Source organism: Rhinatrema bivittatum, chromosome 2 (assembly GCF_901001135.1).
Source record: "Rhinatrema bivittatum chromosome 2, aRhiBiv1.1, whole genome shotgun sequence".
Taxonomy (NCBI): domain Eukaryota; kingdom Metazoa; phylum Chordata; class Amphibia; order Gymnophiona; family Rhinatrematidae; genus Rhinatrema; species Rhinatrema bivittatum.
Window position 1 is genome coordinate 776,090,826 of NC_042616.1, and position 15,139 is coordinate 776,105,964.

The 15,139-nt window shown below is 42.5% G+C and overlaps 1 protein-coding gene across 1 annotated transcript in view; it reads right to left on the bottom strand.

Annotated features, from left to right (window-relative positions):
* OC90 (otoconin 90) overlaps positions 1-15,139 on the bottom strand; it is a 161,591-nt gene that overhangs the window by 22,221 nt on the left and 124,231 nt on the right. Inside the window, exon 8 of the mRNA XM_029587207.1 lies at positions 14,522-14,608. Coding sequence (XP_029443067.1) covers positions 14,522-14,608 — 87 coding nt within the window. The remainder of the gene's footprint in view (positions 1-14,521; positions 14,609-15,139) is intronic.

Below are 15,139 nucleotides of genomic sequence, written 5' to 3' on the forward strand. Positions count from 1 at the left end.
AACCCACCCCCGACCCTTTAAATTAAATCCCCCACCCTCCCGAACCCCCCCCAAATGAGTTAAATAACCTGCGGGTCCAGCGGCGGTCCGGAACGGCAGCGGTCCGGAACGGGCTCCTGCTCCTCAATCTTGTTGTCTTCAGCCGGCGCCATTTTCCAAAATGGCGGCGAAAATGGCGGCGGCCATAGACGAACACGATTGGACGGCAGGAGGTCCTTCCGGACCCCCGCTGGACTTTTGGCAAGTCTCGTGGGGGTCAGGAGGCCCCCCACAAGCTGGCCAAAAGTTCCTGGAGGTCCAGCGGGGGTCAGGGAGTGATTTCCCGCCGCGAATCGTTTCCGTACGGAAAATGGCGCCGGCAGGAGATCGACTGCAGGAGGTCGTTCAGCGAGGGTTCCGGCGCCTCGCTGAACGACCTCCTGCAGTCGATCTCCTGCCGGCGCCATTTTCCGTACGAAAACGATTCGCGGCGGGAAATCGCTCCCTGACCCCCGCTGGACCTCCAGGAACTTTTGGCCAGCTTGTGGGGGGCCTCCTGACCCCCACGAGACTTGCCAAAAGTCCAGCGGGGGTCCGGAAGGACCTCCTGCCGTCCAATCGTGTTCGTCTATGGCCGCCGCCATTTTTCGCCGCCATTTTGGAAAATGGCGCCGGCTGAAGACAACAAGATTGAGGAGCAGGAGCCCGTTCCGGACCGCTGCCGTTCCGGACCGCCGCTGGATCCGCAGGTTATTTAAGTCATTTGGGGGGGGTTCGGGAGGGTGGGGGATTTAATTTAAAGGGTCGGGGGTGGGTTTTAGGGGGTTTTAATGTGCCGGTTTTGCGATTTTTCGATTTTTCGATTTTTCACGATTTTTCACGATATTTTACCCCCCCAAAACGGCAACAATATGATTCCCTCCCCCTCCCAGCCGAAATCGATCGTTAAGACGATCGAGGACACGATTCACATCCCTAGTAACTACCATGCTGTGCAGGTTACCCCCATGCACCACATTTTTTTATTTCCTATCATGTAGGGATCCGCAATGCCCTTTTGAATTCATTTAAGGGTAGATTTTATAAAGTTGCGCACATGCGTACTTTTGTTTGCGCGATTTCAATAGATACGCGCGTATCCATTAAAATCCGGGGTCGGCGCGTGCAAGGCTGCCCAAAATCGGCAGCCTGTGCGCGCCGAGCCGAGCAGCCTGCCTACGTTCCCTCCGAGGCCCCTCCAAAATCGGAGCGGCCTCGGAGGGAACTTTCCTTCGGCCTCCCCCCCACCTTCCCCTCCCTTCCCCTCCCTAACCCCCCCCCCCGGCCCTATCTACACCCCCCCCCCACCTTTGTCGCAAAAGTTACGCCTGCTCGAGGCAGGCGTAAATTGCACGTGCCGGGCCGGCCGCCGGCGCACCATGGTCCGGTCCAGGAAAGCCCCGGGACTTACGCGTGTCCCGAGGCTTGCGTGCGCAGGGGGAGTTTGGGCCAGGTGTTCGGGGGGTACGCGCGTACTCCTTTGAAAATCTGGCCCCTACTGTTTTTGACTTCACCACCTCTTCTGGGAGGGCATTCCAGGCATCCACCACCCTACTCTCTCTGTGAAGAAATATTTCTTGGTGTTGGTACTGCTAATTTACTTGTTAGTCTATTTTAATTGATTGCAATCTACTTTGAGACCATTCCTGGAAAAAAAGTGAAATATCAAATGTTTGTAAGTAAATCAATATTAAAAAAGAAATGATACACATGCCGAAAATGAGCTAGTTTTTCTTTAAAGAAACTAATAGCTGCTCCTGCAAGGTTTATTTTGTGAAATCAGTGGATTATGTGTTATCGAGATAAAGTAACTCACCACCCACCTGAGGCTAAAATGTATTGCTCAGTTAGTGGGTAAGTTTACTTAGCTTCGACATAAGAACATAAGAAAATGCCATACTGGGTCAGACCAAGGGTCCATTAAGCCCAGCATCCTGTTTCTAACAGTGGCCAATCCAGGCCATAAGAACCTGGCAAGTACCCAAAAACTAAGTCTATTCCATGTTACTGTTGCTAATAATAGCAGTGGCTATTTTAAGTCAACTTAATTAATAGCAGGTAATGGACTTCTCCTCCAAGAACATCCAATCCTTTTTTAAACACAGCTATACTAACTGCACTAACCACATCCTCTGGCAACAAATTTAACAGTTATCTATCTTCAATTTTGAATGTTTATTTCACTTTAGACATATCTTCAAATATAAGTGGGTTGAATTCATTTCAAATCGAATATCTTATTACCTGTATGTTGCTGAAACTGCATTGTCATTAGCTGAAACTTTCATTACTTTTGGTCTTTTATCAGCACATGTCTTCAGATTTCATTTTATTTGGCTTTTCTTTCAAACCCAATTTTCTATTGTTTTTAGTCTGCGTTCCAAAAAGAAGAAGCCTTATGAAATTGCTGTGTGTGTGTATGTTGGGCTGGTACGAGTATTAGCTGCCCTAGGTGCAGTGCCAGTGCCAGTGCGAGGGTATCCAGCCGCCTAAGGCGGTGACATTATGATGACCTCATATTCCTTCATATTCTCCCTCCAAGTCACAGTGCCCACATCACCAGGACTCACCAACTGACGCATCCCAATGCATGAGTCCTGCAATTTCAAACTTGCCGCCTGACTCCTTCACATTTAAAAGAATACTACTCTCACGTCCAGCGACGGCACCCTGCCCACTTCCAGCACCCTAGATGACTGCCTAGTCCACCTAATGCCTCACGCCGGCCCTGCCTAGGTGAATCTTACAGCTCCACACACAGATATAAAAATTATGCATTTACATGAAAAGAAACATTAAAAGTACAGTCTTCTGAGGTAAAAACATCACAAACATGTAATTATATTTCCATGCATTACTGTAGTGCCAACCAGGAAACTCTGCAAAAAACAACTTGGAACTGATATGGCAGGTGTGGTCAACTCCAGTCTTCAAGAGTCATAAACAGGCCTGGGTTTCAGGATATCCTCAATGAATATGCATGAGATAGATTTGCATGCACTGCCTCTATGGTATGCATATCTATCTCATACATATTCATTGTAATTATCCTGGAAAACTGGCCTGTTTGTGGCTCTTGAGAACCAAAGTTGGTCACCCCTGCCATATGACATTGGGTCTATTTCAATGTATGTTGGGTGTGGGCTAGGTCCTCACAAAGTCATGATTAAACTGAATTACAATTACCCTAGCTGTGAAAAGGCAACACTGCAAATATTACACTAGACCCTAAAACTCTTATACACTACCTATTAGAAAAACAGAATAAGCCAAGCTGCTATAAATCCCTACACAAAAGCCACACAAAAGTAGAATTCTTCACCTTATTCACAAATGCAGCTGACAGACCCTCATCAATTAAAATGTGTCCATAAAGTATAAATAGAATCCTGCAGACAAAAACTGGACTAGAAATTAGAACCAGCCTGACTTTGTATGCGGTACATCAATGGAAAAATGGAAACATCACCATTCCTCCTAAAAAAAAAATTCTATCAAAACATCAAACAAGAAGAATACAGCAGTCATAATAGTAAAACCATACTTGTAAAAAGAATAAATATTTTAAACCAGCTAATGAAAAGAACATCTAAGAATTAAAAATTCATTAAAAATTCTCAAACACCAATAAAATATTTTTAAAAATCAGACACATTAAATAGCACCTAATAAATAAAAACAAGCACAAATTTAAAAATCCCCTACATTCCATTCTTGGGAACTTTTGATTTCTAGTCATTCTGAGAATTCTATGGATTTGTGTGTGAATGGGAGTGGGCAAGGTGTGAAAGGGTGAGCCCATACGGATGTGTCTTCTCTCTCTCACACACATGCTCTCATACTCTCTCACTGTCACTCTCATACACACACATGCACGTGTTCACTCGTTCACACTTTCACACAAACATGCATATCCAGATTCTCTATTACACACATGCTTATTCATTCTTCTCCTCCTCCGGAAGCGGCTAATCTTAAATGTTCTTCCTTGCATCATTTATAGTTTATATAAAACACTGCTGCAAGAATATTAGGTAAAATTTTCCATTTTGACCATATTTCATCTTCTTTGAACTCCCCTGTTGGTTGTAGAGTACAATTCAAAATGTTATCTTGAGTATTTAAATCTCTGTATAATTCTTGTCCTAATTATCTGAGTGATCAGGTTTCCCATTATAGTTCAAAGAGGTGCTTATGTTTGCTCCAAGAAATGCTCTTGGAATTGCCAATGGTGAAAGAGGCTCATTTGAGGAATATCAGAAAGAAAGTTTTTTCATTTCTGGTCTCATTGTTTTGGAATTTGTTATCAAATAAACTTTGGTCTATCAAAGATTATTTGAGCTTTTGGAAAGTCGGTAAGATCTGACTATTTTCTAGTGCATTTAGCTAAATGCTCTAAGATATGTCAATGACCTTTTTTTTATTTAGTACTGCTTTAGATTTATTTTTATTATTTAAAAAAAAAAATTTAAACATTGTAATGTTTGTATTTGTTCAGATGTTTGTTTATAATTATATTTGTTTTAAAGTGCTTTCTGCATTGTATTTTTGATGTTGTGTGTTCTGTATTCCCCCAGAGCCCTGGTGGTAGTGATGGTTTTCACATGGATATAATAAGCTAATAAATACTACAATATATTTTGTTAACACTTTAAAGAGCACTGCAGCCTACAAAGAATAAAGGATGTTTCACTTTACTTGGCTTTACTATGGCTGCATTCTGATCACCACTTCAACCTATGAAATATTGGTACAATACGTCAGCTGTACAAGTGAAATATTTTCTACCACTGCAGCCTTATAGGAAATAATACATGCAAGCAGGTATAGCAATTTGCAATATTGATGCATGCATGATTTTCTGTCAAGAACTAGGCTGGACAAAGCAGTTGTTGATGGTACCGTTGTCATGGGGAATGTTTCTTCCTATAAATAGCAAAGTACCACAGACAATGCACTGCAACTGGCCTAGAACCATTAGGTGTTCTGCTGAAATAGGAAAAGCTTTAAATAGCATTATATTTAAGCATAAAATGGTTTATATTTTGTCTGTGTTTATGGGGGTGTGTGAGATTCTATCTGTTCTGTACTACAAAGGAAGTCCTATTTTAGAAAAACACTGATACAATTTAAAAGGAAAAATGTAAACTGATGCAAAAAAGATTGTTCAGATTGCTCCATTATTAGTATAATGTTGGTAAAGACAGGTTATTTAAAAAAGTGTCCATACAAAATCTTAGTTTCGTCAGACTCTGGGCTATATTATTCACAGGTACCAATTATTGACTTTGACTCTGTCAACAGATAGGTCAGCAATGCATGGCACATCCTCCTGCTCAGTGCTCATACATTTTCTGGACAGCTGCTTTCCAGGCCAATGTACTAAAGAGTAAAGCAATTTCGCAAAAGGGTGTTTTGTTTGAAAAACCATCCAAAATGTTGCAAACCATGTAGTGGAGGAGTAGCCTAGTGTTTAGAGCAGTGGGCTATGACCCCAAAAAATATAAAAATCTTACCTGCTCCGGGTTTCCCTGTTGTAGCCCAGGCCCGACACTTGGGTCTGGGCCTGAACCCAGGTCTGACACTGGGACCTGACCCAGGCCTGACTCCACAACCCAGTCCAGAGACTGGAAACTGACACCGGAGGCTTGTCCTTGACCCTTAAAGCCTTTGCCTTGCATATGGCATAGGTCAAGGTTGCAGTGACCTACTGCTGTCTCAGCCATGCATAGGCCTAGGTGGTAAGTCTCAGCAATCTCAGCCTATGCCCTACGCAAGGCCCAAGCTGAAGCCTCGGTGTCTGATCCCTTCCCCCAGACTGGGTAAGTGGAGGCTGGGGAGGATCCTGGCACTGGCATTTTTTTGGGTGGGAGGCTCTATTTATTTATTTTTTTTGTTTTGTTTTAGGGTTGTTTTTTTGTTTAAATGTTTATTTCAACATTTGATGAAACGGAATTCATAGAAAATCAAACCCCTGAAAATGAAATGAAATAAAATGAAATGAAAATGTTTTTTCTTTCCACCCCTAGCTTCTAAGGCTTGGAAACTGGGGATCCGAATGGCAAATTAAATTTAATATGGAAAAGTGCAATGTAACACACATAGGAAAAAATAATACTAGCTTTAGGTCCATACCTTGAAGTCCTTATGAGCAATATATTGAAATCCAGCAAAGAGAATTTCGGGATTGATACGAAAAGGAATGAAAAATACAGAAAAACGTATTGCTTCTGTAATGATCCATGGTGTGACCAGCGACCCCACCTTAACTACTCTGCAGTTCTGGTTATCCTTCCTCAAAAAAGACATAGTTGAACCAGAAGAGGTACTGAGGAGGATAAGATAAATGATAGAATGGCTCTTTTATGAAGAAAGGCTAATCATGTCAAGGCTCTTCAACTTAGAGAAGAGACAACAGAAAGAGGATAGAATAGTGGTTTATAATATGAATGGGGTGGAAGAGATAAATAGGGAACGGTTATTTACTCTTTCGTAGAGTTGCATGTGTGTGTCTCCTAGTCCTTATACTAATGAGTAGCAAATTGACAACAAATTAGAGAAACTGTTTTTTTCTCTCAACATACAATGAAGCTGTGGAATTGGTTTCCACATGTCATGGTCAAGGTATCTAGCATAGCGGGCTGTAAAAGAAGTTTGGACAAGTTCATGGAGGGTGAGGGCAACAACAATGATAAAGGGAATAGAGCAGCTCCCTAATGATGAGAAGCTGCTCAAGTTAGGAAAAGAGTTGGCCCAGAGAAGACAATAGACATTGATAAAAGCATGAATGGAATGGGTATATAAAGCATGGTTATTTATCCTTTCAAATAATATTAAAACAAGGGGGAACTCAATGAAAATAACAACCAGCAGATGTAAAACAATTCATAGAAAGTAATGACTCTCTCAATGTACAATCAAGCTGTAGAATCTGTTGCCTGAGGATGTGGTCAGCACGATGAGTGTAGTGTGGAGTTTGAAACAACATTCTGTGAGACCCTGTGACAGAGTTGCCCCTATTTCCCACTTTAAACCTGTGTAGGACAAGGCTGGATGCCTGATTTACCTTAAATTCCACAGAGGGAGAGAGCTCTGTGGGTGGGACCAGCTGGGGCAGGGTAAATTTTTGAGCCCAGCTGGGATCAGGAGGCCCCTGCATCTCCAGGAAAGGCAGCTCCTGTAAAACTATTCTAACCGAACCAGAAGTTTGTAAGGACACTGTCCTGAGGTAAGGCAGTCTACCATTGCATTCCAGAACTGTGATATTAATAAAGCTTAAGTTTGCATTAGAAAGGGCTGGAGTCAGCCTGGTTTTCTGCTCCAGCTCAGAAGATTCACTCTGTCGCCCTCGCAGACTCTCTGAAGAATCCTTTGACCTTTCTGCCTGCAGCAACAGGACTGACGTAAAGGAGAAGGTGACATCTGCAATAGTTTTCTCACCACTGAGATCAGGCTAACACCACCCTTCTATTTTCAATTTTATGAAGAGTGAAAGCATCTCTGCCCTTCTCTAGTCCTCCTGAAAAAGTCCCATCTCCAAAGATCTATTGAACCGATCCTTCAACGGTCCTTCTCCAGTTCACAAAAGTATTTGCTTAGTATTTCCACCTTGTACTTGTCACCCTGTACACTGTCCTCTTTTTCTTGTCCAAGGTTTACATTACCACCTCCTCACTTCCTCCTGTCACTTGCATACCTGAAAAAAATCTTGTCCCCTGCCTTTACCATATTAGCAATCTTTTCTTCTGCTCACACATTTCCTATCCTGACTACTTTTCTTGCTTCAGCTTTACCAGATGTTCTTCCCTGGGCTCCTTTTCATGAGACACCCCTCATCCTTTCTGAGTATAGGGACGGTAACTTTCAAACTAGTGCGCATGCGCATATTTGCACGCATACACTGGCCCGCGCTTAGATACATGGTCATATGCGCATGTTAAAAAATAGCCTGGCCGTGCATACGTGCCAAATTTTAAATGGGCGTGCGCAAAGCCCGCTTCTACTGCATAAATCGGGAAATTTTAAAGGGGGCGCACGCCAACACCATTCCCAGTTTCACCAGTTCATCCCCAGTTTGCTCCCCTGGTTTGACAGCCTTCAGTCCCCCCTGTTAGTCCCAACCCTTAAAACTCCGCAGATCTGCCTAATTTTCTTTAAATTTTAACTTACACGGCATCCCTAGCAGAAGTTAAGTTATAGAGCAGGGGGCCTCAGTGGGCACCAGGTCACGTCAGTATTTACAGGCACATCTTTAGTTCATGCCATGAATTACCCATACTCCACTCCTTTTTGAAAACTTTTGAGATGTGCGTGCTGCGGAAGATGGGTGCGTATCTCAGCGGCTTTTAAAATCTATTCGGCACACGTAAGCCCGACTTCATCACGCATCGCCTAAATAATGCACTTCAGGCTTTTATAATTCACTGCTAATCTTTTTGGCCGTTACTTTTCATCCATATCTTTTGAAAACCATGCCCAATCTCTTTCTCCTGTTCCTATCCTTTTTCATTTTTTTTTACTTTCCTAAGAAAAATATTTGCTGCTTTCAGTACAATTCCTTTTAGTTTAGCCCACTCTTCTTGTAGTTCTCAAAGAACTTCCCACCTTGCCAGTTAGGGTTTAACTTGTGGGGGAATGGGGTAGAACACAGCTCCTGCAGGTCTTTTCAGGTTTAAGAGGCAGAGCAGCAGGGGTGTTCTGCTCTAGCCCTTCCTCTCCAGGCAGCCTGCAGGGAGGAGAAGAGGAGGGGCTGAGCCTGAAGCACACAGAGAAAGGAACAGCCATTTCTCTCTTGTTCCCCCTTCACTTCTCCTACTGTATTGCAGGGAACAAGAAGGGAAAGGGGAAGCAGGCATTGCAGAGCAAAGACAGACACAAAAAAGTTTTAAATTAGTACAAGTTTGAAAATTGTGAGCTGTAATGCCAATTGTCAAAACTTCAACCACTGGATGAATGGCACTAATTGCTCACAACTTCCAAACTTCTGCTAATTCAATCCCTTTTTATGTTCATTATGAGGGCTTCATTTCTAGCAGAATGATGTTCTGTCATCTTTTTACCTGGACCTGAGAGAGCAGAACAGAGCCGGCAGTGTATATCGGTTCTTGCTCCCCTAAGGAAACAGAACACAGCCAATCATTGCATGGATCGTGTATGCCCCCTCCCAGCCATTGGAGGAACAGAGAAGAGCAGAGAGTGTTGGAGCTACTAATCCTGAGATAAGGGCAGGCACATGTGTGAGTGTGAGTGAGTGAGTGAGAGTTCACACCTAGCCCTGGTCCTGCCTCTTTGCACAAGTCAAACCTGACCCTGACTCCACCCATCTCACTCTCTCCACAATTCTAGTTCCTCTTTGTCTACAAATTAAGGCCAGTTGCCAGGGCATCCTTAAGTTACGCTTCTCTTATGAAAAATGTGACACTCGCGAGTCCAGGATTCTGACCTTTGAGTGAAGCCTTTCAGCCTTTGCTCTTCAATGAAACTGCACTGTCTGGTGATCACTGGAGTTCAGGTAACCTCCTACCTGGCCATTAGAAGTACTTTCTAAGTCCAAGCATTCATGCTTACAGCAGTTTAAAATGCAATGTTATTTTTGTTGTTTCTGCACTGAGTGGCAAAGTAAAACGCAATTGATAACTGAACCTAACCGCATAGCTTTCTACAACTAAATCGGAGTTTTTTTCCAAAAGGGTCAATCATCTGTTTAAAGGCAACTAGCAGCATGATGCCTGGTGGGAATTATTAGCAAATTAAAGAAAAATTGATGAATGAGTTTAGAAGTAATCTGTGCTCTTGAAAAATCAGTATTGCTACAGCAGAATCAAAGGGAGTGCTGCAATGAAATTAACAAAAGAAAATGATTCAACAAAGAACGTCTCACCAAGCAGAAAGCTCTCATTAAGTCACATACACCTGAGAAAATTGACATAAGATTGACTGGTCCCAGTAACCATAATGAATTGCTGAAAAGGAGGGAGAAAAAACTGAAATATTGAGCAGTAATTGCTCTGTATTGATCTGTGCAAATAAAATGCTGAGAACTGCCTACAAAGCTGAGAAAACACTGCAAAGAACATGAAAGCAATACCTTATATGAAATGTGCAATGATAATGCTATAGTTTACAATGAAAGATTGCGGTTCTAAGTGGGTGGGAAGGGATATAGCCTTCACTGGTGATAGGACTACAGAGTATAAAATTACAGGGCCCGTGTGCTAATTCTCCTTAAGGTTGTTTAGTTTTTCAATTTCTTTTTTGGGAGCTTTTTCCCCCCATGAATTTTGTTAAATGTTTAATTCATTTAAATAAAACAAATTTACTCCGGTTCATACCCAGTGGATCCCATCATTTGCAAAATAGGAAGACAAGAAGAGGACCTACCGGCCAGCGCTCTGGCCTCACAGCCTAGGCTGGGTCCCATAGTCAGGACCCAGGCTCTGGCCTAGGTTGAGGCCCTGGATTTTGGTATTGGGCCCCAGCTTTGGGCCTGGGCTGAGGCCTAGGTGTTGGGACCGGGCCTCTGGCCTGGGCTCTGGCCCAGGCATTGGCTCCTGCTCTGTGGGTCAGGCACTGGCATCAAGACCTGCCCTCTGGGTATGGGCCTGGACCAATGTCCAGGCCTTGGGACCAAGCCTAGCTGAATCTTCATATACCCAACAGGTCAGGTAAATATTTTTTGGAAGGGTCTGGGTTTTTCCTTGGATCTTGGCTGAGGCACCAGAAACAGCCTGTCCCTAGGCCCAAGGCTCAGCATTGCGCTCAGGCCTAGGCCATTTCCCCTGCTTTGGGTCTTTGGGCCTTGGCCTAGGCTTGAAACACTTGCAATGCACTTGGGCCTAGGCTACGACCCCTGCTTTGGGTCTTGGCCTAGGCGTAAGCCTGAGCCAAATCTTTTTAATTTGGGAGGTTCCTCAATTTATATTGGGGCCTCTCAAATGAAATTAATTGGTCCTTATTTGTTGTGTTTTGCAAATTCATTTAAAATGAATGCACAACCCTACAGCTCTTTGAATGGTAGCAGGATAGTCATAACAAGGTGCTTCATTACAAATAACGCTGCTGACCTACGACTTTTTCTACTACTTGTCTACCCAGACACCTACTGGGATTCTGGTGATTACCCCCAAAAGATCTTTCTGCCAACCCTGAAAACATACATATATTTTCCCATATCACTGCCTACATGCTTAGGGTTTTCACAAATTATTGATGGGTCCAATGTGTGCTGCAAGGGTAAAAGTGAGCTGTAAGAGTTACTTGCTAGCTTCGTATGATCTTTCTAAATCATGACCTAAATGGAATTTTATCTTCTGGGTTTTTCAGACTGAGCCGGCCAATATCACCATCATGATCCTGTTCAGGGGTGGCAGCAGGGCGCCCTTCCACCTGGCCTGTAGAAATTAAGTTTAGTTGACCCCGCTTATGTGCTCCTATGACTCCTACAGAGCCTGGATGGATACAAAAATCTGGGAGGGCAAATGTGGTAGTCCTATATGGCCCCCTCCCCCCTGAGAATATTTAGCCTGGCAGCTTGAGAATGACTGAAAGTGAGACGTTATGTGGAATATCAGTCAGGCATGCTGAAATGATAGGTGCCGTGTTCAATGTGTTGTGTTGTTCCTCTGTGTGAAATGCACTTCAAGCTTTTATACGCTGCATGCTTGCTGCTCACATTTATATGCTTTGCACTTCTATTATGTAGTTTCATTTTGTGCTTTGAATACGGTTCATGCTTGCAAAGGAAGACTACATTATTTTTGTGCACTGAGCGAGTATCACTCCCGATGTTGCTAAACCTGCCCTTTGTTAGATTCTCTTTCTTTTCTCTTCTGTGGATTTTAGCTTTCTGGTATGGCCATATGTGTATTGTTTTCCACCTCATGTGGCATTATTTTTCCAATTTGCTTTTTGTTTTATTTTTCCCTGAGTGTAAACAGACTATACAGCTGCATTTCTACAGCACCTGACTCTGCCATTCCAAGTTTTTCATTAGTAGATGCATGTATACATGCACTGCGGTTTACATTGTATTGGAACTCATAGGCCTTTTAGATGTTTGGTTACCTAAAGTCTTAATTTCCATTTCCCGGGTTCTGTTTTGTCTGTGGGACATCCTTTCTTTTTCTGCCCACTAGGGATATAAAGCGATTAAATAAAATAAATAAACAAATAAATAAATAAAAAGACTGGTTGCAAAAGGGACTGGCATTAAGGGAGGTGAAGAGGAATTTTCCTCACCTCCTTATGAGACACTGAGAGGGACCCAGTAGAACCAGATGAAATGTACAGCATGGTGAGGTAGAAGAATTTAAATCTTAATTTTTTTCAGTAAAGATGTTATGTAATGCATTGTCATTTCCTGCAGGTATAACTGTGTGAGCATGAATGAAGGGTATGAGTGAAAGCATATGTATGTATGTGTACAGTGTGGGTATAGGTGGTATGTGTATGTGAGAGAGGATGCGAGGATGAGGTAAGATTGAAAGGAAGAGGCAAGTGTATTAAAAGAGTGTTAGGATCTGGCAAAATGCTTTTATACAGATAAGTGCCATAGTTTGTTTTGGGGATAATGGACCTGTCACTTGAGAAGTGGCTTTTGCTGGATCCAGCCTGCCAGACAGTAGATCCAAGTTCAAACTCTGGACCTGAATTCCTGATGCGTAGACAGGCTGGGCTTGGGGATGCTCCAGAGGTGATGACCACAGCTTCCAGTATGGGAGTGTGTCTGGTTGCCAGTTTACAGTGGCACCTACTGGTGGACAGCAGAGTGTACTTGTACCATGTCTGGGCCTCTTGATCATTCATTGCAACAACCAGGCTAGAAGGAATGGGGGTTATTTAGAGTGGAAAATGTAATTAACCTGCGTATGATGGCTTGCAGGAGCCAAGAGGGCTGTGAAGTTGGATGCCCACTCTAAGCAGAAGAAAGATGGCAGGCAGAAAATCTGATAACAATGTAGCTTTTATCATAAGAAATTGCAACTAATTTTCTTGCCAGAGCTGAATGCTTTACCACTTTTCCCTCCCATGGCAAGAGACGAGATGGCAGCGAGAAGGCATTGGGACGCTATTATGACCCTGGCCCCTGACACAGACACAACGCGTCGAAACACTGCCAGTGTTGGGCGGGCATGTGTTCTGATATGGATTGTTTTGGAATACTATGACAGCTACAAGCGGACAAGCAAGCAAGATAAGTTTTTGATACATGAGTAGAGCTGCCGGATTTGAAATTCACATCGGAAGGGCTATGTATGCCACACCCAGTACATCCATGGCACCCCCAGTACGCTATGTGTTCACCTTATAATTTTGTTAAACCTCTGTTTTATACTCTCTCAGTCCCAAGTTCCCATGATACCTTGTTTTTTGTAACTTTTTGCTTTTTTGCTCTTCTCGTTATCGTTAATGTTATAATACCCCTGTTCTTTGTAAACCGATATGATATGAAATTTTTTTCATGAATGTTGGTATATAAAAGAGTTAAATAAATATATACAGGACAAGTACTTCAAAAGATTTCTAAAGAATAATTAGTTGTGGATTTTATTTGCATAAGAAAACAAAAATAAAAAAAGAGCTATTGGTTGCTTCACATAGAGCAAAGCGGTACATGTCTTTTATTTGATTTTTAACCAAAATCAGTTATTACCCATTACAAGCATTTCGGCACAAATTTGTGTATCCCTAGTTGTTGTTTTTTTTTTATTACAGTGGGATTCACTATAGAGGCTTTGGTCTTGTAAAGTGACTGAATAAAACAAAATGACTTCATTCAGCCAGATTTACTGATTTGGCCGTAAGAGGGAAAGAAAAGAAAAGTAATAAACATCACACCCATGGAATATAACGGGAGCTGTGTGGGTGAGGGTTCTGGAAGGCAGCTTAACCGGGAGAGTCAGCAGCGACGGTAGTGCAACTGAATATACCAGGCCATGTTAAAGTTAGTCAGATATGTATAGCCCAGCCCTACAAGGAGGCCAGAGTTAGCCGGATAGCTTAACCGGCTAACTAGAAATATCAGAGTTAGTCAGTTAACCTATCCGGGTTAGCTCTGTTTCTCCCAAAAATGCCTACCTCCCATCCCAGGAATACCCCGACTTATCTGGCTAAATTCATCTAATATCCACAAGTTTAGCCTAAGGCATGAAACAAAAAAATAAAACTGCACATACTAAAAATATACAAACATCATTGTAGAGCTTTTGCCAAATATTTAAAGCCACTAGGATTTAAGAAACAGTAACAGCAATAAAACTCTTGCTGCTCAGTCCTCTCAGCTTCAACCTCACAACATGGGAAATAGCTGGCTAGAGGTCGTAAGATGTTACTGTCCTCTCAAACCCCTTATTGAACCTTGGTGAGTGTAGTCGATTGCAGTGGACCAGGGAAATCAAATTTCAGACTGAGCTACATTAAAAAAAACAACAGTTTGGAAAATCAAATTGAAGCAAGATGACATGATTAATAGCAAAAACGTGACTGTGTGTTCATTCATACCCACCTTCCTCCGTTATTGCAGGTACTTCTTCGGTGGAAACCAGTCCAGTAGAAGGAAGTGCGCTCATGCCCTCTTCTGTAAATTCATCATCTGATAAGCATAATAATACAATATATTTTTAAATGCTGCAAAATATACAGTATCCTTTCTTATAGAAAAAAAATAGAGAAAGGCTATTATCCTTGGGGTGAAGAAGACTGCAACAAAAATGCATGTTCTCATCCAACATATTGCAAAGTATTGAGAGAATTGATTATAAAGAGGCGGATATCCTTTAGAGAGGTAAGTATGGACTTATCTGTCTAAATGGAGGCAGCTGAATATCTGGTCCCATTCAGCAGCTGCCAGATAAGTAGTTAGCGGATAAATGGTGGGATATGGGCATTCCGGGGAGGAGCTACTTATGCAGCTCTCTTAAGATTACTGGATAAGTTAGACCCGCTCTATAGCAGGTCTAAAGTTAGCTGGATAAGACTTATCTGGCTAACTAGTGCATTTTGTGCGTGAGTTGATCATGTTATGAAGGATTTCTCTAATAGAGACTGTCTCTGTATTTTATTTTGTTTTTGCTTTTCTTTGGTCCACTATAATGATAGGTGCATCACTATTGGTATGGATTCT